This window comes from Mangifera indica, chromosome 5 (assembly GCF_011075055.1).
Source record: "Mangifera indica cultivar Alphonso chromosome 5, CATAS_Mindica_2.1, whole genome shotgun sequence".
In the NCBI taxonomy this organism is placed as follows: Eukaryota; Viridiplantae; Streptophyta; class Magnoliopsida; order Sapindales; family Anacardiaceae; genus Mangifera; species Mangifera indica.
In genome coordinates, this window is record NC_058141.1 from 17,057,352 (window position 1) to 17,081,111 (window position 23,760).

The following is a 23,760-nucleotide window of genomic DNA, read 5'->3' on the forward strand; positions in this document are numbered from 1 at the left end:
ATTCATTGCTAATATTATCATGGAGAATTTGTTTTGAAGTGATGTTTGTGTGAGTGATTTTCAATTAATATGGAGAATTTAATTTGGCTTCGCATACTTAATACGAAGAATTTGCCTACTAAAGATTCCTTTAATGGTGGACACACAGCAACTATCCACTGTATGTCGAATTCTAGCCAAGCTAGTTACGATCTAGCCACTGATTGGCTAGAAATTATGTTATTTAGAGAAAATGATACGAACAAAAACAGCGTGATATTATAGTGGCGGCAGTTGTTTTGCCGCCTCTAAACACTCCAGCTGTTTGAAGAATGTTACCATGTTGGTGAAGAGCGTCGATAACACTTTTGCCTTTTAACCAGGAGAAATCTAGAGGTAAAAGGAGCTGTAAGAGCTCTGTCTCTGTTTTTGTCAAGATTGTAAAATCCAGTGATAAAATTTTGGAACAGCACAATTCAATTATACCAATGGTATTGGAGTGAACGAAGACATGTTGTCTGTAACGTATATAATGTAATGTGTCCTGTGACTTGGCGAATGGTGGCAAGAAAACAGAAAACTCGACGGTGAGATCGAAGGTTTACGTTAACAACTATGGTGGAAATTAACAAGAATCATTATGCAGACATAACGTCACTTATGCTTCTTCAGAATGCATGCAAAGAGAGCCGTTTACTTGGTTTAAAACTATTAGATATGCACCAAATATGAAACATACACATTAACAATTACAATACTCAAAAATAGAAGCTCATAATCCGTGAAAGAAATGATGACTGGAGAAAGGAGGGAGAACAAACAGAGCGTGCTTGTGGTATTGGAGGGAATCAAGGCTTCAAAAGAAAAGACAGGTATTGCTCCGCTATGCAAGGCTATGTGTGAAGTGAGTAATGAAGAGGATGAAATATTGGTTCTCACAATTCTCCCTGCCAAGGAGGAATCTGGGACTGGAACGTTTTCTGATGTAGTCAATAGTGAATGTTTTTCAGATCATCATCTTCAGTGTAATCAATCACGCCGTGAAAATTCATACATCAACTTCTTCCGCCAAGAGATCACTCAGAAAAAGGAGGTTTACCGCCAGATTTTCAGGCCTTTTTATGATACTTGCAAAGCAAATGGAGTACGTCCTTTTCTTTTTCCAGCTTCCCATATAACTGAAAGAGGATAGTTTTTTAATCTTAATTCATTTCTAGCTTTAATTAGACACTGAAAAAATGTTACTTACAAAGAGAAAAGAATTTATTTACTGATGACAGTTATTCTTTGTAATTGCATAATTGGGGTTTTATTTTTAGTGATGATAATGGTTGTATATGCATTTTTTTGCTGAACTTGTAAACTCCTAGCTTCTATCATAACAAATAGCTTTTGTGGCAGGTAAAATTTCAGGTGAAGATTGCTGCCTGCTTCAGGCTGCAGGATATTATAATAGAAGAGGTAAACAATGCCAAGGCCACTTTGATAGTAATGGATAGGTACTTTTTCTCCTCCCCCCTTCCCCATCTCCATACATAAAATTATGCAGCTAAATCAAGGCTTTTTATTCTTGATTACTTAGTCCCTTGGAAATTGTTTTTTCTTGTTGCAGATATTTTACTAGAGATCTCAGTTTCAGACTCAGTGGCACAGAATGTAATGTCTCATTGGTTGGTGATGATGATGAAGCCTTGCCTCCTGATCATTTGCTTTTATGTGATGGATCAGAATGTTCAATGGTGGTGGAAGAAAGACTAAACCCAAAATCTCCGGAGCTCATGAATGGATCCACACAACTGGAACCCTGTATAAAATTTTCTTTGGAGGTAGTTGAACTTCCTTCTCCATCTCTGGCAAGTACAAGTAGAGAAAACGGCAAGCAAACAATACCTGAGCCACTCGACCAAAATAGAAACATAGAAAGCTTGGAGCCACAGAAAGGAGAGATATCTCCTCATGATGATTCTCCAACAAAAATTGGAGAGGCCAATGTGATGCTAGGTATACCATTGCAGTTAAGCTGGGAAGTGATTATGGAAATTACAAGTGGGTTTTCAACAAAGTTCTGTTCCAGGCAGCAGAAGAACTATATGACCTATACTGGATATTTGACCCAAAAACAGAAGCATGTCTTGGTAAAGAGATTCACAGAAAGATGTAGCGGCATTTTTCAAGCAGAAAAGAAAGCAGCCTTGTCTATTCACCACAAAAACATAATCCAGCTACTTGCTTACCACCAAAGTGATACTTCAACGGTTCTAGTCTATCCCCTCCCAATAAAAGGAACACTAGACGATATTCTTTCCGGTGAGTTCATTGAAAATCATTGCGAATTAAGAGATAACTGTGTTGTATTCATTGAAAATCATTGCAAAGATAATGATGTTTTACAATGTCTGCGGCATGTTGTTTACAGGCTTGGGGGAATATAAACTGAAATTGAATTTCCAACAAAAATTGAAGATCGCTATAGGTATTGCTCAAGGCATTCGATATATGCACGAGGAATGTCCTGGAGGCCCAGTTGCTCATGGTCAGTTGCAGCTAAGCAACATTCTTCTGAGATACGACTTAGAGCCATTGGTGAATTCTCAAAACTAAGTTTCTTGTTAAGGGAGTATATTTATTTTCCCCGAACTGTGCAACTCTCTTTCTTAAATCTTCATGGTGGTTCTAACAGATCTCTGGCTTTGGTAAAGCAACATGGATTCATCTTGAACAGCCACCATCTATTTCTGACAAGAGGTATGCTTTCAAGCCAAGTTACAAACTCTTTAGTGAACAGGCCCAAATACATTGTTGCTAAGTTTGATTATGATCGATTAAATTGAAGTTACTTTTGGTGTTAAAGAAGCACGCTCGAGGATCCTTTGAACCATGACTCGATGGAATTACTGAAATCAGAGGTGTATTCCTTTGGAGTTCTGCTCTTAAGGCTCTTTTGTCGACGAGAATTACCAGAGGAAGACAGAAGCTTGGTTGAATTGGTAAATGGGCAACTCTTTTCATACTCTGTTCATGGGTTAAATCTAATATTGCCACAATTTCATGTCTATCACATATGAAAAATTGGCAGGCTCGGCCTTTGATGCGGGAAGGGAAATTTCATGAGTTATTGGAAGATGAGTGGGAGATCTCTGACATGCATGGATTTTACAGGGTGATGGCTGCTGCAATTCGATGCACCAAAACCAAGCCAACAGCGCGACCCTTTATGAGTGAGGTGCTTATTAACTTGTCATGTTGTTATAAGCTCTTGCCCCTTTGTAGATCGACTTCTTACGTTATTATAATTTATGTTTTTCCTTTTCTGTTCATCCAGGTGATATCCATTCTTAAAGGTGATAATTTCAGTGATGTAGAACCGTCTCCTTCCGGTAGCTGTTCTTATTAAAAGGGAGTGGACAGACACATCCTAGGCCTGCATAGAAGACCCAACCGTTGCCATGCTTTTACATCGAATTAACGCCATTTGGAAAAGTGTTGTAAAATATTAAAAATTTAAAATTTCTTTTATATACACTTACTTAGAAGTAACAAAACGGATGAATAACTTATTTAAATATAGTATAAGTTTTAGATTTTTAGACTTATACTCATTTTAGACTTGTACCTATGGATAATAATTTTTTACCGGTAAACTACGTATGCTCGTGGGTTACCTATTTTCTTTTCAACTTTAACATTAAATTTACAACACATTAAACACAAATTTTATATATTTTTTCTTTTTTTAACATAAAACAAACTCAAATCCACTCTAAAATAAAAGAAATTGTTATGTTAAAAACAGATTTAAGAAATATGAATATTAAATAGTTTGTTATAAATTTCATTTCATATTCAATACTAAAATTCTTTAAATTTATAAAAACGTTTTTATTATTTGAGGTAAATTTTCATAATCTCTCAAATTTCTTGAGAATCTCCTTGCAGCAAACACTTTTTTTTTTTTTGGACTTTTCCTCTATAGAATACTTAAATACTTTAAGAAAAAATATTAAAATAATAAAAACATAAGAAACATAGTGATAAATTAATATTAATTGGTAATTCATACTCGTTGGACCGAGGGTTTTAAATATCATTACTCATATAACTTGACCTATACTGGTTTTACCTACATCCGCATAGACTCAATTTGCCCGTTTGTCAAGTCTATTCTTACTATATTTTTATTTTCTTTAAAAGATTATATCATTTCGTATTAGTAATATATATTATATAATACGTTTATTATGTTGTATTAATTTGATGTACTTTAAAATACGTATCGTTTTCTATTTATATTATATCGTATCGTAAAATATATATTGTATATGATAGAATATTAATAAACATGATCTCTTTCAGAATCATTTGCAAGCAACCAATTTGCTTTACTCACGCATTGGTAGGCATATAGCACTACCAAAGTGCATTACACATTATCTAGACAATTCATTAATATAGTTGTCTTCTTGCTTGGTCTTGGCATGGACCATCACCACAAACTTCAACCTGTTTAGATATGCAAAAGATAAGATTGAATCATTTTAATCTAAAGTTGAACGTGTTTGAACAAGCACATGTGATTTCCATATCTTTCCTATGTCATGCTAATCTAAGGTTATCAGTTTGTCTTCATTTTTTCTTTTTCCACTGCTAGTTTCCTAGAAAAATATGGCCAACATTTGGTGCCGTCACGACTCCTTGTATAAACCACCGTGCATGGATGTAATGCATTTCCCTTTGACATTTCATCAAGAAAGATACGCCCTTCTCACTCCCACACAGCTGCACTAAATTAAAAGATGCCCCCTTTAGTGTATTCTCACTGTAGCAGCCAAAATTAGAGGGAAATAAGCCACTGTCTCACCTTCAGCATTTTAAATATACAATGTTAAACTTCCTACTGAAATTAATTGGTATCACATTTTTGTTTGAGTAAAGTACAGTAAGCACACAATTCACAGAAATAATGCTGCTAGATGGAAGAAATAAAGCATAACAAATATACACTGGGTAGTTTTAATTAAATAGAAAGGGCACTATTGTAAATAAATGTTGCTGTTGCCAACGTGTCTTTCGCTGGACCGGAGGGCGTCACCTTCTATCCTAAATCCTAATCGGGAAAGAAGTCTGACTAAGATCCTGGTGCAAGGAAATTTTCACACGAATCGCGCCCAGATATTATTAAGCAAATTTAATTATTAAAAAATTAGAGAAAATTAAAAAATTCTACCATCACCTATAAATCTCGAGAAAAGAAAAAAAATGGTAAATATCTTTATCGAACGGTATTTGTGTGGCCTTGGCTGAACTCAATCTCGCTGTCTCTCTTTAGATTATCTCTTCACCTCCTTCCTTCAAATCCATCGTTTATTTGTCCAAAACCCCGACACAACTCTTCTTCTCAATTCAAAAATAACTTATAAGCTTCTCTCTCTTCAATTAAAAGATCTTATTGTTAAGCATTTCATTCAATAATTTAAGTTGTTTATGTTTGTGTATTGTTTAATGCTTAGTTCGATTCAATGAGATTGTTCTCTTGCATTGCAAATGGCTTCTGCTCCTTCTATGTCAGGTTCGTTATCCCTTTCTTGTCAATTAACACTTTTATAAGGTAGTTTGGCTATTGAGAAAATCTAGGAAATTATATATGCGAGAGTAATTCACTTAATTTGGCCTAATAGGGGTAGGCTTTTTAGTTTGACTGTGGCGTGAATTGCGTGTTAATTATTTTTTCAGTGTCAGTGGAGTGCGTTAACATATGCAAGTTTTCGAAAGGCGACGCCAGTGGAAGATATTATGATTGTAGCGTTTTCTCATGTGCTTGGAAAGCGCCGAGAGCTCTGACTGGGTTTCTTGCCAGCACTGCACATCCTGCTCACTGTTCTTCTTTGTCATATTCTTCTAACGGAAGAAGAAAGCGAATCAATTTGGTGAGTTCTTTATACTTGAGAGTTCTCTATATATGCATTTTTTTTTTTTTTTGTTCTAAATTTGATGAGATATTGTGACTGTACTAGGAAGTTTGGTTAGTCGACCAGTTAAAAGTACTTACAATCAATGAGTTATGAAGATCATGAAGACTGGTTGAATTGTGTTTAAATAGATTTATCTATGTCAGTCTAGTAATTAAGTAATGGTGGAAAGATTCAACCTTAATCGTGACGGTGAAAGAATGTTGATTTTAGATATTTGATGTTGTTACCTTAATGTTACATTTCAGGTCCAGCCAACTAAGGAAATGGGATGGCATTTCCTTTTTAGCTTTTCAGAATAATATTAATTTTGAAATTTTGGTGTTTTAAATTGTGGACAGAAATCTTTTGGGTATCATAAAAGGGATTTGCTGCACCTGCTTGGATTTTTGCTCTGATAGGCTTTTAATATCAGCTAGTAATAAACAACCAATAAAATCAGTTTATGGTTGGACGAGAATTATAAGTTGTTTTCAAGTTCTTATTGCCTGTTTTTCTTGGGAGTTCTCTTCCTGTAAAGTTATGAAATTCTCTCTTAGCCTCTGGGAAGGCTGTATATGTGGATGATCTTATGTACAATAACTTAAGCAGTAACATGAGCAGCTTTTTTAACTTATTAGTTTTCAGTATTGGTTTGATCTTGAACTCTTGCTAGAGGTGTGAAGCCATTGATGTTGGAGGTTGGTGCACTGATGCTTCAGACTTTGTAATTCCTGGAAAACTCTTCAGATCAAGTTTGCTTAATGTTTCTTGTAAAAGATGGCAGTCGTGCTGTTCCCCACCCATCTCTTCAACTGCTTTCAGTAACATTTCTCCTGAAAGGTTGTGGGAGGTATATTTGTCTCTTGGCATACATGCTAACCATCATAATTGTTCTTGTCCTTCAGATGGGCTATATTTTATTCATTGTGGACTGAACCATACTTATCATCTTATAACTGTTCTCTCAGGATCTTAGGCCCACCATATCGTACCTTTCCCTTAAAGAATTGGAATTGGTCCATAATGCGCTTAATGTAAGGCCTCTGCTTTTTGCAAGAAATTTCTGGATCCCTCCTTTTGAAGCCATTGCTTTTTGAACTAGTGATTTTGTCTAATTATAGCTTTGTTGTTGTTACAGCTAGCTTTTGAGGCACATGATGGTCAAAAAAGACGTAGTGGAGAGCCTTTCATCATTCATCCCGTTGAAGTTGCACGAATTCTGGGAGAACTTGTATGTTGTGCAAAAAATTCAATCATACTCAAGTTTGGAATGTATTTGTGTTGGATTCTGTAATCTAAGTTGACTCTTAACTGCTGTAGGAACTAGATTGGGAATCTATTGCGGCTGGGTTACTGCATGACACAGTTGAGGATACAAATGTGGTCACATTTGAGAGAATAGAGGAAGAGTTTGGTGCTACTGTAAGACACATTGTAGAAGGAGAGACCAAGGTGCTTTGTTGTTTATCTGAAATAAGTGTTTTCTTCTGCAATTCAATTGATTAAGTGCAGGGTGGAAGTTGGAAAATTCTCCATTTTAATGTGAGCTCACTCTCCTTTATGTTTCATCATTTTTCTGGTTAGGTATCCAAACTTGGAAAGCTGAAGTGTAAGAAGGAAAACAATTCAGTGCAGGATGTTGAAGCCGATGATCTTCGGCAAATGTTTCTTGCCATGACAGAGGAGGTAACTTTTTTGTAGAATTTTGATGTCATTGTTATCTCCTTTGAAAGCCAATTGACAACTAAATGGCGGCTATTTTAGGTTCGCGTTATCATTGTCAAATTAGCCGATAGATTACATAACATGCGCACTCTTTCGCACATGCCTCCTCATAAGCAGGTGCTGTGTTATTGATTAAATAAATATTTGGTTATTTGACATGTGTTTGTCATAGTGTTTAATATTATTCATTCGTGTCCAGTCCAGCATTGCAACGGAGACATTGCAGGTCTTTGCTCCTTTGGCAAAATTGTTAGGGATGTACCAAATTAAGGTGTACCCCTGTACTTCATTCTCACATTTGTAATTGCTGTTTATACTTTTAAAGTTCAGATAATAATATGATATTTACACACTGCTAACATATGCTAGAAGGGATGTAATGTGGTTTGTGCTTTTAAAGTTCAGATGGTAATATGATATTTACATGCTGCTAACATACGCTAGAAGGGATGTAATACGGTTTTTGTAGATTATTGTCATTCATGGCTGCCTTATTAAATTTCTCTTGTACAATCAACTACCATTTGCAGTTTAAGACTTACACAAGTTACTTTCAAGTACAGAGCGCGGTTGAATTTAATATATAGTTCAAGACGTTACATCCTGTGTGGTCAAAACAAAATTGTTCATGACTTCATCATTTGAGATGAAATGGAGTGTTTGAAACTTTAATCATCATTATTAAGATGTACTGCATTGTAGTTCAATTTTGAGATTTGCAACTATTAATTTGACACATATAACTAGAAGTTTTAGATATATTTTTTCAACTTGATTTTTATCGGCATCATGTTGTTTTTCTTTATTTATAAGTGTTGCTGATGTTATGTTCCTTCACCATTTAGCCAAAACCCTAGAAATGAGGAAAATTTTCATTTTGAAGTGCTGATTACATCCTTTTTGGTTAATGGCCCTGTTAATTCATAATCTGAACTCCTGTTAACATGATTGCAGTCTGAACTTGAAAATCTATCCTTTATGTACACAAACGCTGAAGATTATGCGAAGGTCAAAAGACGAGTTTCAGATCTTTATAAAGAACACGAGAAAGAACTTGCAGAGGTATTTTTCCTCCTTTTATTACAATAATGTTGGATAGGGGTACAATATTTGTCTTTTTCAGGCTGTTTGGCATGTCTATCATATCAACCATCAAATTTTTTGAATGTCAAAGTTTTGTAATCTCTAAAGCTGAGTCTGTATCAGTGTGATTCATAATTTTCTTTTTTCGTACTAGGCAAACAGTATTTTAAAGAAGAAGATTGAGGATGATCAGTTCTTAGAACTCATGACTCTGAAAACCAAAGTTCACTCTGCATGTGAGGAACCTTACAGGTGAAGCCATGGATTGATCTTCTAATATTCATTCATTTATTTGGTTAGTATGTATGCTGATTGTTTAGCACTTGATCCTTGCTTTGTGTCCACTGATTTAATAGCTTTTTTGGATGGGTCCGGTACCATATAATGAAGTTCAACACATAAGTTGACTAAGGTTTTCACATTTATAGCTTCCTCCATTAACATGATTATTTTGCATGGAAATATTTTACAAGACTGTGATATTTGTATATATTCACCTTGCTGGAGTTTAATATACTGTCATCCTGATAGGGTAACTTTTTTTGCATAGATGTGATTATAAGATCTCATATGTTCTCAAAGAAATGGATTTTGGCTGAGATGTAACTGAATTTTTTTTGTTTTTGTTTTGTCTGTAGCATCTATAAATCTGTGCTCAAATCAAAATGTTCAATTAATGAGGTTAACCAAATAGCACAGGTTTGTTCTGGCATTTGTCTATATTATGTTGAGAACTTCTTATAAAGAACTTTTTCTATGTTTATATTCACTTGTTCATATGTTTTGGTCATGACCAGCTTCGCATTATAATAAAACCAAAGCCATGTATCGGAGTGGGACCTTTGTGCAGTCCTCAGCAGGTGAATTCTTTGCCCATGCCAGATGAGCTGGGTATCTTTTGCTGAACTGTGTGCTTGGTATGACATATGGCCCTCTTCTGGTGTATGTGCTTTCTGCAGATATGCTACCATGTCCTTGGGTTGGTTCATGGAATCTGGACCCCTATTCCTAGAGCTGTGTGTTTTCTTACCCTTTCTGTTTTCCTTTTCAAATCTTGAAGTAAATAGTTATGTTTGGATATTACTGATATATTAATATTTATTTTTTCATTGTACTAGATGAAAGATTACATTGCAACCCCAAAGCCTAATGGCTATCAAAGTCTCCATACCACTGTGATTCCCTTTTTGTATGAGAGCATGTTGCGACTGGAAGTTCAGGTAGTTTGGATGTTCATTTCTTTATCATTTACTTTTTGTCTAGATAGCTGGAAATGATTTTTTTTAATTATTTGTTATTTTTTCTTCTTTGAATGCTACCTTTTTGCTATTCTTGTAAAAGTCATTCAGAATTGGTGGTTCATTTTGTTGTGAAGATATTCACACACAAATTTTTATCCATTCTTGGCAGATAAGAACTGAAGAGATGGATCTGATAGCTGAAAGAGGCATTGCTGCTCACTATAGTGGAAGGGTATTTGTCACTGGCTTAGTTGGACATGCAATGCCTAATGGTAGAACTTCAAGAGGGAAAACTGTCTGCCTTAACAATGCAAACATTGCACTCAGGGTATATTACTCCCTTACCTTGATGCATCGTTATAATTACCTCTCATCCTAAAAAGACATTTCTTAATAAAAAACTTTCTAAGTCCCCTAATTTTTATGTTATTTTATGGATGGAGTCCTTTCTTTCTTCCAGATTAGCTGGCTCAATGCTATTAGAGAATGGCAAGAGGAGTTTGTTGGCAACATGTCCTCCAGAGAATTTGTAGATACTATCACAAGAGATCTCTTAGGTAGTTGCGTCTTTGTCTTTACTCCAAGGGGAGAGGTATAGTACTGGATTGATTCACTTTTAAGGGTTATTGAGATTTACATAAATTCAAATTGAACTGATTATACTCTTGATAATTATCTTAATATATGTACAGATAAAAAATTTGCCTAAAGGAGCAACTGTTATTGACTATGCTTATATGATACATACTGAAATTGGCAACAAGATTGTTGCTGCTAAGGTATTCTTCTCACTTCTAATTGTTGTGCTGTTAATTTCTCAGTCCTGATTTATACCTACAAATCAGAAGCTAAAACTTGACAGAATTATGAATCAGATTTTTAGTCCAGATTTTCTTTGTTGCAGGTCAATGGTAATATTGTTTCTCCTACACATGTACTTGCCAATGCTGAAGTTGTGGAGATCATCACCTATAATGTTAGTAGTCATTTGTCTTATAGTTACTATTTTGTTGCCCTTATAGAATAGAAGTTATAAATTGCTCTTTGTATTGGGAATTCCATTAAGGTTTAAAATTTCAGTGTATCATAGAAAATGAAGATTTCATAGTCTTCCTCTTCTTATTCTTCTTAATCTATCTTTCTCTGTCTTCATGAAGTTGAAAGTATCATGAACGGTGTTAAGAGTTTTCTATTAGGTTTAGTTGTGCTTGTTGACATGCTGCTTTGTGGCGTGTCACTGTTTTGCAGCCAACAGTGCTACTTTTTTAAATCTTTTGAAGATCTGTGCTGTCTTATGGTTTTTACAGCACAGGGAACCAGTTTTATGTTTTAATTTCAGTCTGATGGTTTGTGCTGAATTACAATCTCAAGGCTAGATATCTCTCCATTAGTTAATTTAGTTCCCTGCGGACTCAGCAAGAATATGAATTATTGATGATACATTTTATTACTTCTTTAACTTTACTTGCATTTGTTGTTTAGTTTCTCTCTTTCTACTTTTTGGAAGTTCATCAGGTTGCATATACACATATTATTAGTTAACAAAGTGCAACCATAATCAAATTGCACTCACTTTTTTGTTTTATCAGGCGCTCTCTAGCAAATCAGCTTTCCAAAGGCATAAGCAGTGGTTGCAACACGCTAAAACACGTTGTGCCAGGCACAAAATTATGAAAGTAGGTTTACTTGGTGAAATGGTGGATTTATATTTTTTTCCTTAGCATTACCTCTATTTTTTTTTCTTTTAATAATCTGAGCTCCATCTATGGTTAGTTTTTAAAGGAGCAAGCTGCAATGTCTGCTGCTGAAATAACAGCAGATACGGGAAGTGATTTTATTGCTGATTCTGAAGAGGAGAGTGAAGGAGAAGAGCTTTTAGGTAGTTCCAAACAGAGCAGACCTTTGTGGGAGAAGATCCTTATGAATGTTGTTGACATGTCATGTCCAATTCGAAGTTCTAAAGATACATTTCCTGTTAACAACGGAAGTATTTGGCGTCCAAAGGTCAATGGCAAACATAACAAGCATGTACAGCATGTCAGTTTGAAGGCCAAGAGAGAGTTGTCTTCACTAGAAAACGGTTTTGCCAAAATGATGTCAGCAAATATTCCTTTGTATAAGGAAGTCTTGCCTTGTTTGCAAAGTTGGCAGGCCAGTAAAATTGCTGATTGGCACAATCTTGAGGGGCATTCCATTCAATGGTTTTGTGTGGTATGCATAGAACAAAAAGGTAATTTTCATTCTGTAAAAGTAATCACACAAGTTAGGAGCTCAACCAGAGTATTTCCTAACAAATTTCTCATTGGCTTTGTTTCCAAATTTTATTGATCATCTGTTGATAGTGATGGACAAAATCTTCACATGGGGGTATGGAGAGTACATTGACTGTGTTTGGTCATGCCTTCCATGCAAATTGAACTACCTAGCTAGATCTCTGTGTGTGGTCATAATGCTTAAACTATTAACTAATTTGCTATAATTGCAGGCATGATGGCTGAGGTCACAACAGCATTAGCAGCTGTAGGCATCACTATATGTTCTTGTGTGGTGAGTGGTCAAGATTTATCCAATATATGGGTAAACTGATTTGTTTAGTTATGGTTCATATGACCATGTAATAATTTTAACACCTACACTTCCTGTGTTTAGGCTGAAACTGATAGAGGAAGGGGAATGGCAGTCATGTTGTTTCATATTGAAGGGAATCTCGAGAGTTTGGTATGTACCTATTATTTCTTTGCTGATTCTCGTTTGTCACTGCTTTCATGTTTTCTTTTCTTCGTTTCCATTTTTCTCTTTTTTCAGGGTAATATACCATCCTATCCTGATAATGGGAAGTGTTATCTGCTCTTTCAGGTTAGTGCCTGCTCAAGTGTGGATCTGATCATAGGTGTTTTGGGATGGTCTATGGGCTGTAGCTGGCCAAGCTTCATGGAAAACCATCAATTTCTTGAATGCTAAGCAATCAGTGGAGGAAGGTGCACACTATTGAATTGGTTCACCCAGCAGTTGCAAGGTTGGGTATGAAGTTTTGTCCTGGAGGATTGGTTTCCTATGATAGATCTTGAGTAGTTAGTTACAAAGTCTCATTTATTTGTTGAACACTAGTAACAAAATAAACCCACAGTAACCATTTGAGCCGAATCTGTGGATTAAGGGCACTGTATATAGAAAAAGAGTGATAGTTAGAAGTGAGCTTACACTTGCGAAGATACATGCCATAAAAGGACGGCAAAACATACTATACCAAGCATTGTACGGATCTGTTGCAGCTATATATACATTTTCTTTTTTTGGTCTAAATTGTGATTTTCTGTATAGCTTTCCCTTTTTGAGAACTGTGCTTTTGTATACCACTGAGCATGAACTGGAATTTGCAACCTACATGTCGTTCTTGCTGCCCAAAATTCTCTTCCCAGAAATCAGCCACGGTGCAGCAAGTGTAATTATAGTCAGCAGTCATCATGAACTACACTTGGCAGGTAAAAACAATTGCTAGTGGTAGAAGCTGCATTTTTTTGCTATTTCATGACTATTTATAGAAAGCTGGAAGTTAAAATTCCTGTTGACTAGTGTGGCTGACAAGATGGTGAATCATTTTAATCTTGTATACATAACATTAATGTCCTACTCACATCACATGGTTTTGTCTGTTGCGTTTTATGTGCTGCTAATATGTATAAATTAATCGTAATACGTGTTTCTATATACAGCAGTTGGTAAATGGGTTCATGCCAACAACGTTGAAAATGAATCAAAGCCTTCAATTCTTCAACTAATGGAAATTTCGTTTTTGACAGTGACAATTTATTCAACTCATGGAACAATGGCATCATCATGATAAATAAGATTGGAAGGGACAGCTGTACGGCGAATATGCAACAGTAGCAGCAGCAACAGTAACACCAAAATTGACCAAACCCAAATTCGTTGATTCAGATGGTTCACTGTTAGATCATTTATCATGTTGATTGCCTGAACTGCTTTCTGGCACGTGGTTTGATTATTGCTTTTCTTGATATTTCTCATCCTTTTGCAGTCTAAGAAATGGTAAGTGTCTGTTTCGTTGGCTTTCTTCTCCCCTGAATTCTGGTTGATGGCATCCGTTTCTTTGATTTCCTGTGACAAAGGCTCTATCATCTCTGCCGGCCAAATTGCGCCCTCACTGTTGGATTCAATAGATGAGCATACTGTTCCTTCTGAGCTATCTTCCTCTTTCTCCATCACATGTTCTTCGCCACTATCCTCATCACTGTGGTCGTGGCTGTCTTCTTTTTCTTTTTCAGCTGATTCCATTGATGCATTTTCTTCTAAAGACAATTTTCCTTCTGAGCTCTCTTCCTCTTTCTCTATGTTCTGTTCTTTGCTACTATTATCATCATCATCTTCTTCTTCTTCTTCTTCAACTGACTGGTTCGGTGAATTTTCTTTTACTGTCATTTTTCCCATCTCTCCCCACTTATCCTCTCTCTTTCCTTCATCTTCCATTGACCATTCTGCTTCTGAGCTCTCACCCTCTTCCATTATGAGACATTCCTTTCCCACATCACTAGCGCCATCTTCTTTTTCTTCTTCAACTGATTGTACTGCTGAATGTTCCTCCAATGAAGATTCTTCTTCCGAGCTCTCTTCCTCTTCCTCTTCCTCTGTGACTTCTTCTTCCCTACTCTCACTATCATCATTTTCCCTTCTTCTTCCGCTAATTGAATTTGTATATTTTTTTCTGCTACCACAATTTTCGTTTCTACTTCATCATTCTCTTTCTTTACTTCAACTGGTTTCCTTCAAACGCAAATCCTCACCACATTCATTCTTGATCAATTTTTCTGGTTTAGCCAAAGAGGGGCCATCAGGCGCTAGCAATGAAGAAGACTCTTCAGCGCTAAAATTAAAGTTTTCTGTCTGAAAATCGCTAGTTTTCTCTTGTTCTCCATCCGATATCGGCACAGTTTTATCTCCCTGGATCAAATTACTCAGGATATTAACATTTGTATTTTTCTTGGAGCACACACATAATTTATTAAATTTCAAGAAGGTTTGCTTCACAAACTTTTCCAATATACAATATGTTCATACACCATGGCCAAAAAAATTGACAATGCACAAAATGTCGGTTAAAAGCAAAGAAAAAAAATTTAAAAAAAAAAAAACACAGAAAACACTTACAGTGACGGCACTCTTTGATGTTTCATGGCTTGTGACGCTGCAAAGACTCAAAATCAAATATAAAATAAATCAAACTAACGCAGAAGAAGCAAAATCTAAGTTAAATTAATAAATCATCAAATCCTAAGTCTAACCATGAATTCTGATGAAAAAACAGAGGCCTTGCCTGGCATTCTTTTTCTTGTTGGAAGGAGTGGCGGAGTTGTCGAAGTTTTTTCCCTTTCTATTCTTGATGATTGAAAAAGCTGCAATCAAACCTCCAACAGCCAAACCTCCGCCCAACAAAACAATTCCTCCCACACCATCACCAACTCCACCAGTTAAGCGTAGGTGCTGCGATTTGTTCTTGTTTCCACGAGAGGTATTATTCATCTCCACCATCATATTTATTTTCTTCAATTCTTGATGGCAAAGTGTTAAATGCAGACGTTCATTTGTGAGGAATGAAACGGTTTTGTCGTTTATAAAGAGGAGAGAAGTTCGAGGGGATTGAGCCGAGGCGAAGAGTGAAGTATCAAACTTGGAGTTTGAAGCGGACGTCTACTTGACAACGGATTCTGTTATTATCAGAGTCTCTTACGTACATATATTAATGATGATGGCTTTATTGCAGGTGCACATTTGTTACTATCCGATTAAGGGCAATTCGCTTACCAAAAGTCCTATAATCAAGTTTAAGGAAGAGAGATAGATTAGGTTCCCTTCCAAAATTAATGTCTTGCAAATTATTGATTGCATATATTCAATTCAAAGCATAATGGGCAAAATGGGCAAAAGTCAATAGCCATTGGAGGTTGTTATATCTTCTTGAAAAAAGAAGGGCCAAACGGAGAACAGTATAATATTCTTGTTTTTGAGGAGGCGATGCTTAGCAAGAAGATAACCACTTGTCCCATTGTTAATGTCAGTGGGAACATTGCAAGTCTCTGATGGAGACATCTCGAGAAAAGCCTTGCATTCTTTAAGTCTCCAGTTGTGTTTAATCTCTGAAGGCGACAATGTCACCAAGTAGTAGCCGTTATTATCAGTTGCATCACTCAAGACTGAGAAAGGTGCTCTTTCCTTGCCGCGCTTATCCACAGATAGGCATGTTATCCTTGCCACAGCTCCTGATCCATTGCACCAAAACATCATAAATTTACGCAAATCTCTTTACAGGAGAAATGGGAATATTTTATCTGGTTAGATTCATTGATTGAGTTTTGACGCATAAGACACAAGCAAGTAGATTAATTACCTTCAAGTGGGATGAGTTCTGAGCCTGATTTGCAATATATCATCCCCTGAACTCCTATGGTTGTGGAGGATGAGTTTTCAGTTTCTGCTGGTTCTGGCTTTTCAGTTGCGGGAGCGGTTCCATAGCCACCATCAGCTGAGACAAGAACCATGACTGTAAAAAGAAGCAGAAAGACCGCAAACAGGGCATTTGTGATTGACATTTTCAGATACAAAATCGATGCTGACACACAGAACAAGGGTAATAGAGAAGTCAAAGTATAGAACGTTAAAGCCATGAGGCATAAGCTTTATATTGTGATGGGACAACATCGTGCTGTTCATAGGACCTAACTTGGCTGCACGACACAAGTGCAATCTACATATTCAAAGCGTGGAGCCCATTATATTTAGCGAGACGTGCAAACCGCAAAGCTGATAATCAACAAATTCAAATATTTTTTTATATTTTTATTTCAACTTTATCTTCCATGACAAAGGCCGGCAGGGTACAATCTCATACTATTGTGATTGAAATTAGTTGGAACTTTGCATTTTAAGCTTTGAAGTAGATCATTAATGTTGCAAAGAAATTGGCCTTTGCATCGGTAGGACTCTTCTTCAACCATAACCATGACAGTTTGACAATAATCCTTAATACAGCTCTAGGATGAAAACCATCAACAAAGCCTCATGCCTATTGTCAACTTCCTGTTATCCTCAATTGATTAACTGATCAGGAGAATGATCATTCATACTCAATCGCAGCAAATCAAATTTGAGACTTAGTATATGGTATAGGCTTAGAAGGAATAAGACCTAGAAATCACCTTTAATTGGATAGAATTTATATTCTGATTTACACAAAACAATCCCTCAATTCAATGATCTGTTTATGGTCATAACAAATACAACCTTCTGAATTTTCAAGGTCAAATTTGGGTTGTAATTCCTGGCTCGAGAACGTGTTCATCTTCTCTGGTTTTAAGCTTTCTGCCTCGAATAGCTCGTATCACCCCATAATTTGCCCAATGAAATAACTTCAAAATCTTCCATTATTTAGCAATGGTTGGAAAAACATATGATCCTTAAAAAAAACAAACATGTATATGTGTTTTGGCACTAATTAGTTGTTCATTATAAGCTGAAGGGGTAGAATTTTGACTAGGGTCGTTGAGTTCTGTCATGTTCAGTAGCTTAAATTAGAGTAAAACAATGGTTCCGAAGCTTCCCCCCAGATCAAAGAGATGGTTCGTGCAAAGTAGAAATTTTTCATGCCTATCAGCCACCTCAGCAACATCCACCAGGAGTCGAGTAAGATCCTGAAGTCTTACCTAAAGCGGTTCAATACAAAACTCTCCAAAGTGGTCTTTGCTTTTTGAAGACTTAATTCGAGCATTAATCAGAGCAGCACGTCCACACACCGCATTCTGGTGAGAATTACAATAGCTACCCTACAAAATGTTGGTTCCAAAGCTTCAACCAACGCCACCACCGCACAAACAGAAAAGCTCCAAGAAGCAAAAAGAGATGGAGCCGAGGAGAACTCGCACTCCACTCCCTTGCCACAATTGACTACACTGCAATGGTAGCACCTATCGACTATATCTTTGCGGGGAAAAGCCTCAGAAGGAAATTTAAGTCATCAGGACAATATTCAAAAGGTCATATATCGGAGGAGAATCTAAACACATCAAAGACTGATATGCTCGAGAGGCAAGATCCAAGCCACCACCCAGTGTCTATTTTCTTTAGCAGTGCCAGCTAAACACCTAGGAGTGGGGGCTAAAGTCATCAACTTCACAAGGAAGATGTAATGCCTCTACCATTCGAACAGTGATGCCTTAGTCATACCCATCAGGATTAGTAACAACCAAGTTCGCTGAGTAGTCTTAACTTAATCAACAACGACGGTGCTTTATTGCTTTATAGTATATTGTATCAGTCCGCATTCCAAAAGATGAGACTCTCCCTGATACAAACATCAAGCTAGTCACCTGTTTGCTTTACAACATCAATGGGGATTACACCATTCCCCCTAGAATAATCTCATTGCCAGTTTCCTTTGGTGAAACAAAAACGACCAAGATCTTATATTCTACTCCAATCAAATATCGTAGCCTATAACTTAAAAGTATACTATCCATTCAAAATTAAAGTATATACGTAAAAAGTCAAAAGAATATGAAATACAAAAATTAAGATGAAGGCTATGAAATGCAAAGAGTCGAAGGTTTATAGATATCCTCTATACTCACACATCATACAATCTAACAATATTTTTTAAAAATATTATATAACATTTAAAATATAATTAAAGTCGATGTATTATTGTTTCACGTTGTTATCTCTAAGTGTCTCTTGATTGGACGACAGTGCACAGCATCCCTTCATTTTATTATGTCCAACCTGACATGCACAAAAGCTAATACAGTATATATTTTCATAAACCGCTGTTGGTATTGGAGATTTGATTTTATTTTATTTTATGCATTTTCTCAAAGTGAAGTCTAAGCTGACATTCCAAAATATGAAGTCAAAATTATCAACCTTGTCGAGATTCTAGCATAATTGTAGCGGCTGGGAAATGCAAGTCCGAGTTTTCTTTCATTATAAAATATTGTCAACTTCACTCCGACAATCCATCATCCTTCTAGACCACATGGTATGCACGCTTCTGCATTAGTTATTATTATTAAATTACTAAAGACAACTCTATATATATAAATATATATATATATATATTATAAATTAATTATAATTGTAATTTGCAATCCCAATCCACATCTGACGTTGATATAAAAGTTGAGCTTCGTTCATACCAATCTTTTAAATCATGAAAAAAATAATATAATTAATAAATGGATTATTCAATTTACATGGTGTGCTTGAATTTACCTTACGTATTAATAATGAGGAGCAGGTGGCTTGACGGGCAAAGATGGCTGAAAACTTTGAAAAGTGGATTTGGTTTACTGTTCACTTATTTGTAATTTAAAAAGTAATACAAGGGATAATTACCTTTCTCATATTAATTATTAAATATCATTGGTTAGAGTATTCAATACTTATTCTGATAATATATTTTTATTAGGGTTAATAATAATGAAATGATAAATAATATAAAACATAGTATTCTTTAAATATAAAAAAAATTATTAAAATAATTTTGATTTTATTATTATTCTAATTTTATTATTTTTTAATATAAAAATACTTTAATTTTTAATTAATATAACAAAAAAATATAAATAATATTTTAGAATAAGGATATTTAATAGAATAATATTTTAATATTCTTTGAGTACATCTAACTAAATATAATAATTATTTATACATATCAATTTTATCAAATATAGTAATAGTTTATACTCAATAACTTTTTAAGTAATTGATTTTTGTGATTATTTTTTATTTTTTATAATAAAATATTACTAAAATTAAACAATACTAGATCCCTATTGTAACTATTTTACCCTTATTGAATAATGTTATTGTTTTTGTATTAAAACTACAATCCATTCAACCTGTCATAAAACGGTTATCACGTGATTCTATATAAAATGACTATTGTGCAATTTCGTTAAGATGAGAATGAGGTCTATAAACGATCATGCAATTTTGTCTAGATTGGCTATTGTCTCATTCTGTTAAGAGGAGATCAAGATTTGGAAATATTAGTGAGATTTCGTTTAGATTGAGCCACAAAAGTGAAGGTCTTCAAGTGATTTTATCTAAATAGGATTGAGAACACTTTGATCTAGAAGTAATCGTCAAACTTTTCTTATTCACTCTCACCTTTTGATAAATTGTAGTTTTTCCTTTGTCATTTCTCTTCCAATTAGAATTGGATTTGAATCAAGTTGGTTTGGGCTCGAAATCTAGCTTGACTCAGTTTGATCTGACTAAAATTCGTTTACTTCGAATTTTAGTGTAGTTTGAGTCAAGAGATTCGAATTTTTGAAATCAAATCGAACTTGAGTTAACTCAAGTTTCGACTCACTCTGGTGTACAAATCGAATGGCTAGTTTCATTGGACTTATAGTTTGATTCTAATTATGTTAAATAATTATTCAAATGATATTGTTTTATCCATTATTAAATAAAATAATATTATCTTATCAATAAGTTATGAATTTAAATTATAAATCTGAATTACAAATTCAAACCATAAACTTAATTTCTATGTTTAGGTCATATCCACCCCTATCTCCCGCCCCTTATCTGCCACATTTGATTTACCGTAATTTCTATGTTGCCCACACTTAAAATTTAGTTTATCATAAAAGGACATATCAATAAAATTATGATTCAATTTTTTTTATTATTTTTAATAAATATAATAATTATTTATAAATACAAATTAAGTCACACTAGATAATAACTAAACCATCAATCTTAATTATCAAGTGATCAATCTTTCGGTAAATTTTTGTTTATTTTAATAATAAAATATCACTTGATTTAGACAAGCATATTAAGTGTGTAGGACATGTAATTGGATTAAAAAATAATATATGTATATTAATTTTAAATATTAAATGATATTTATGTAATATATGATATAATTAAATATTTTTTATTTTAATTTAAAATTATTTAATTATATAATGATATATTATAAAATATTTAATTAATTATTTTAATATTAAATATACATGATTTTATTGCGATAAATTGGTCAGAACGAGAAGGAGGAAGAAAATCTAGATCAAAATGAAATAACTAATTTGCTGGACACGTAGATCAGCAAATATGAATATAGTTTGCCAGGTTGGTTGGAAACAGTAAGAAAATCTTGGATAAGTAAATCTGAAGAAACTTCCCATCCAAGTTCGTTCTCACCTAAAGCCCCTCTGTCATCCACCCACTTACTTTTCCTGCCACTACAAAAGCCGCCACCCATCTTCTCTCTCCCCATCCAAACAATTCAAAACCCTTAAACCCTTGTACCATATTTCTTGTCAATTTACAAACAATATTTCCTCTATCCAACATTAAGCATGTGTGGCGGTGCTATCCTAGAAAATCTCATACCTCGCCGAGATGGCCGCCGTGTCACTGCCGCAGACCTCTGGCCTAACTCAACCTTTGCTGCTAAACCCAACAGCAACTTTGAGTCTTTTCCTTCTGCACATGACTACTCACTCAAACGACCACAGGCTTTCTCTTCAGGTACACACTTTTTTTTTTTTCATTTTTCCTTTGTGGTTTATATTTATTTAAAAAGAAATCGCGTCTGAGATTGAATTTTGAACAGAATCTGATCCAGTTGATGGGCAAGTGGAAAAGAAACCTAAGAGGCAGAGGAAGAACTTGTACAGAGGAATAAGGCAACGGCCCTGGGGCAAGTGGGCAGCTGAGATTCGCGACCCAAGGAAGGGGGTTCGAGTCTGGCTTGGTACCTTCAACACCCCTGAAGAAGCAGCCCGAGCCTACGACAGAGAAGCTCGCAAGATTCGCGGCAAGAAAGCCAAAGTGAACTTCCCAAACGAAGACGACAGCTTCTCCCTCAACCAATATCACCATAATCCAAATCCATATCCCAATCCCCCTCGCTATGTATCCCAACCTGGTGATTTTAATAATAATTTATCTAAAACCTTTGGTCTGGAGTTTGGTTATGATCTGAACCAGATTCAAGAATACGGGGTTGGGATTGCTGACCAGATTGTTTCTTCTGCTGAGGACAATTATGGCTCTGGCTCTACTCCAGGTTCTGGTTCTGAGACTGGCTATGATTCAGCAGAGGTTCAAAACGTGAATGATTCTCAAGTTAAGGTGAAAGAGGAGGAAATGCGAAAAGCTCAGGAGGAAGAGAACGAAGTGCAGAAGCTGTCAGAGGAGCTAATTGCATACGAAAATTTCATGAAGTTCTATCAGATTCCCTATCTCGATGGCCAATCACCTATGCCCAATAACACAGTCCAGGAAAGTGTTGTTGGTAATCTCTGGAGCTTTGATGATGAAGCCAATGCTGCTGCCCCTTTGAACTCAACGCCTCTGTAACCTTGCCCCGTTTTCGTTGTCTTCAATTTTTTTAGTCTTGTAATATGTATTAATTCCTTGAAATTGTTCATTGTGTGTTCTAGTCTTTTGTTTAGATTGGTGATTTTAGCCAAGATTAGAGCTCATGTTGTTCTGAAGGTTTAACTTTGTGAACTCGTCTACTTAAATTCGATATTTGGTTTTCGCGTTTCTATTTTGCCGAATGCTAGTTCTCGTGATACGTCTAGAGGTGCCTTGCATTGCATGGGACAACAGAAAATCTCACAATCATTACTTAAAATAAATATTATATACAATTATGTTCATTTCGAATATTAAAGACGCCAAAAAAGATTAGGAAGAATATAGCAACCCCGTCCAATTAAATTAAAAAGGTATTTGTCAAATATGTTAGGTTCTAGAAACCGTGTGCACAAAGTTAAAGGAGGTGGAAAGCATGAGAGCAGAGACTTTTGCTAGTATTAGTAATAATACCAGAGGCGCTTTGGTTTTATGGCCCTTTCGTGTTTCATGTTTCGGAATGTTGTTGGCGGGCGCACGATGTTTGGGTTTGGGCCTCAGAGACTTGCACGTTTCTTTCTCTTCGTATCGTACACTTGTACTTCGTTAACACTGTTGTGCTACACCGTGTGTTTAGTTTACCAAGACAATCAATTTTCTATCTTTCGTCCCTTAAGAAATAACTGAACGCAAAAAATGGGAATTTTTCAAACATGATTAGGTCAATTTAGCTGGGATCAAGTCAAGCCGGTTTGGTTTTGAAAGTTAATTTGATTTGATTGAACTTGATTGAGTTTGTTTTTAGTAAACTCAAGACAATCTCAAGTCATGATATATGACTTGATTGAAAAATAAATTAAATTTAAATTAAAAAATATATAATTCAATTTAACTTACAAATTAACTATCAACTTAACTCTGTTTGAGTTGAATCATAACTTGGATCAAGTCAATTTAAGTGGCCAAAAAACCATGTCCTTTAGAAACTTGAATGACATTGTTTTAGACATTTCCATTATAAAATATACACCCATTTCCCTTTTTATATTAAATTTCTCTTTAATCTCTATTCCACACAGATATATAACACATCTTTGACCTTCGTCACATTTGCTCTCTCTTGCTAGTCCCCATTGTTGTTTTCTTTTCTCCAAGAATTACCATTCTGAGATCGAAAACAGCGAACAAACTTAAATCAATAGTCATCTCTCTCCTTCATACCTTTCTTATTATCGACGCTCCAATTCGACGGTTGTTATAATTAATGAGAAATTTGTTTTAATTTCGTTACAATTCTAATTACATATTTTTGTCTTACTGTCATTGGCTATTCTGCCATTTTTAAGTCTTCATTTTCATTGATAAAAACCCTAAGGGAGCATTTGGTTTAGGTA

At 35.2% G+C, this 23,760-nt stretch overlaps 5 protein-coding genes across 9 annotated transcripts; 3 read left to right on the forward strand and 2 right to left on the reverse strand.

The window, feature by feature from the left end:
* Window positions 1-162: 162 nt before the first annotated feature.
* LOC123216593 (receptor-like kinase LIP2) lies at window positions 163-3,656 on the forward strand. The gene is made up of 8 exons (XM_044637057.1): window positions 163-1,123; window positions 1,381-1,478; window positions 1,592-2,286; window positions 2,396-2,562; window positions 2,660-2,724; window positions 2,831-2,966; window positions 3,056-3,202; window positions 3,302-3,656. Exons 1-8 carry the CDS (start codon window positions 770-772, stop codon window positions 3,371-3,373), a joined length of 1,734 nt encoding a protein of 577 aa, XP_044492992.1. The 5' UTR covers window positions 163-769; the 3' UTR covers window positions 3,374-3,656.
* A 1,578-nt stretch (window positions 3,657-5,234) lies between these two features.
* LOC123216595 (putative GTP diphosphokinase RSH1, chloroplastic) lies at window positions 5,235-13,279 on the forward strand. 4 transcript variants are annotated; one of them, XM_044637059.1, is made up of 25 exons: window positions 5,235-5,385; window positions 5,487-5,545; window positions 5,710-5,903; window positions 6,601-6,777; window positions 6,896-6,961; window positions 7,066-7,158; window positions 7,248-7,379; window positions 7,512-7,613; window positions 7,692-7,769; window positions 7,852-7,923; window positions 8,607-8,714; window positions 8,890-8,987; window positions 9,374-9,434; window positions 9,533-9,595; window positions 9,695-9,751; window positions 9,854-9,955; window positions 10,146-10,304; window positions 10,437-10,568; window positions 10,669-10,755; window positions 10,881-10,952; window positions 11,566-11,652; window positions 11,750-12,206; window positions 12,462-12,523; window positions 12,626-12,694; window positions 12,833-13,279. In XM_044637059.1, exons 2-25 carry the CDS (start codon window positions 5,521-5,523, stop codon window positions 12,935-12,937), a joined length of 2,658 nt encoding a protein of 885 aa, XP_044492994.1. In that variant the 5' UTR covers window positions 5,235-5,385; window positions 5,487-5,520; the 3' UTR covers window positions 12,938-13,279. The 4 variants fall into 4 exon arrangements, with proteins under 4 accessions (XP_044492994.1, XP_044492995.1, XP_044492996.1 ...); XM_044637060.1 differs by lacking the exon at window positions 9,695-9,751 and having other exon boundaries at window positions 5,239-5,545; XM_044637061.1 differs by lacking the exon at window positions 7,692-7,769 and having other exon boundaries at window positions 5,239-5,545.
* Window positions 13,280-13,726: 447 nt separating this feature from the next.
* On the reverse strand, window positions 13,727-15,898 carry LOC123216596 (cilia- and flagella-associated protein 251-like). 2 transcript variants are annotated; one of them, XM_044637064.1, is made up of 3 exons: window positions 15,309-15,898; window positions 15,143-15,179; window positions 13,727-14,935 (listed from the first exon to the last, which is right to left on the reverse strand). In XM_044637064.1, exons 1-3 carry the CDS (start codon window positions 15,524-15,526, stop codon window positions 14,747-14,749), a joined length of 444 nt encoding a protein of 147 aa, XP_044492999.1. In that variant the 5' UTR covers window positions 15,527-15,898; the 3' UTR covers window positions 13,727-14,746. The 2 variants fall into 2 exon arrangements, with proteins under 2 accessions (XP_044492999.1, XP_044492998.1); XM_044637063.1 differs by having other exon boundaries at window positions 15,143-15,889.
* A 21-nt stretch (window positions 15,899-15,919) lies between these two features.
* On the reverse strand, window positions 15,920-16,530 carry LOC123216411 (protein SEED AND ROOT HAIR PROTECTIVE PROTEIN-like). The gene is made up of 2 exons (XM_044636824.1): window positions 16,380-16,530; window positions 15,920-16,251 (listed from the first exon to the last, which is right to left on the reverse strand). Exons 1-2 carry the CDS (start codon window positions 16,528-16,530, stop codon window positions 15,920-15,922), a joined length of 483 nt encoding a protein of 160 aa, XP_044492759.1.
* A 4,693-nt stretch (window positions 16,531-21,223) lies between these two features.
* Window positions 21,224-22,559, forward strand: LOC123216598 (ethylene-responsive transcription factor ERF113-like). Its single transcript, XM_044637065.1, has 2 exons — window positions 21,224-21,532; window positions 21,618-22,559. Exons 1-2 carry the CDS (start codon window positions 21,361-21,363, stop codon window positions 22,364-22,366), a joined length of 921 nt encoding a protein of 306 aa, XP_044493000.1. The 5' UTR covers window positions 21,224-21,360; the 3' UTR covers window positions 22,367-22,559.
* The last annotated feature ends 1,201 nt before the right edge of the window (window positions 22,560-23,760 follow it).

Bases quoted from the DNA above. Each gene is read 5' to 3' on its own strand.
- LOC123216593 (XM_044637057.1), top strand. From the start codon at position 770: ATGATGACTGGAGAAAGGAGGGAGAACAAACAGAGCGTGCTTGTGGTA. The intron at 1,124-1,380 runs GTACGTCCTTTT...CTTTTGTGGCAG, and splicing joins ATACTTGCAAAGCAAATGGA to GTAAAATTTCAGGTGAAGAT. The intron at 1,479-1,591 runs GTACTTTTTCTC...TTCTTGTTGCAG, and splicing joins ACTTTGATAGTAATGGATAG to ATATTTTACTAGAGATCTCA.
- LOC123216595 (XM_044637059.1), top strand. From the start codon at position 5,521: ATGGCTTCTGCTCCTTCTATGTCAG. The intron at 8,715-8,889 runs GTATTTTTCCTC...TTTTCGTACTAG, and splicing joins ACGAGAAAGAACTTGCAGAG to GCAAACAGTATTTTAAAGAA. The intron at 11,653-11,749 runs GTAGGTTTACTT...ATCTATGGTTAG, and splicing joins CCAGGCACAAAATTATGAAA to TTTTTAAAGGAGCAAGCTGC.
- LOC123216596 (XM_044637063.1), bottom strand. From the start codon at position 14,500: ATGGAAGAGGGTGAGAGCTCAGAAGCAGAATGGTCAATGGAAGATGAA.
- LOC123216411 (XM_044636824.1), bottom strand. From the start codon at position 16,530: ATGGTTCTTGTCTCAGCTGATGGTGGCTATGGAACCGCTCCCGCAACT. The intron at 16,252-16,379 runs GTAATTAATCTA...GCAATGGATCAG, and splicing joins AGAACTCATCCCACTTGAAG to GAGCTGTGGCAAGGATAACA.
- LOC123216598 (XM_044637065.1), top strand. From the start codon at position 21,361: ATGTGTGGCGGTGCTATCCTAGAAAATCTCATACCTCGCCGAGATGGC. The intron at 21,533-21,617 runs GTACACACTTTT...AATTTTGAACAG, and splicing joins ACCACAGGCTTTCTCTTCAG to AATCTGATCCAGTTGATGGG.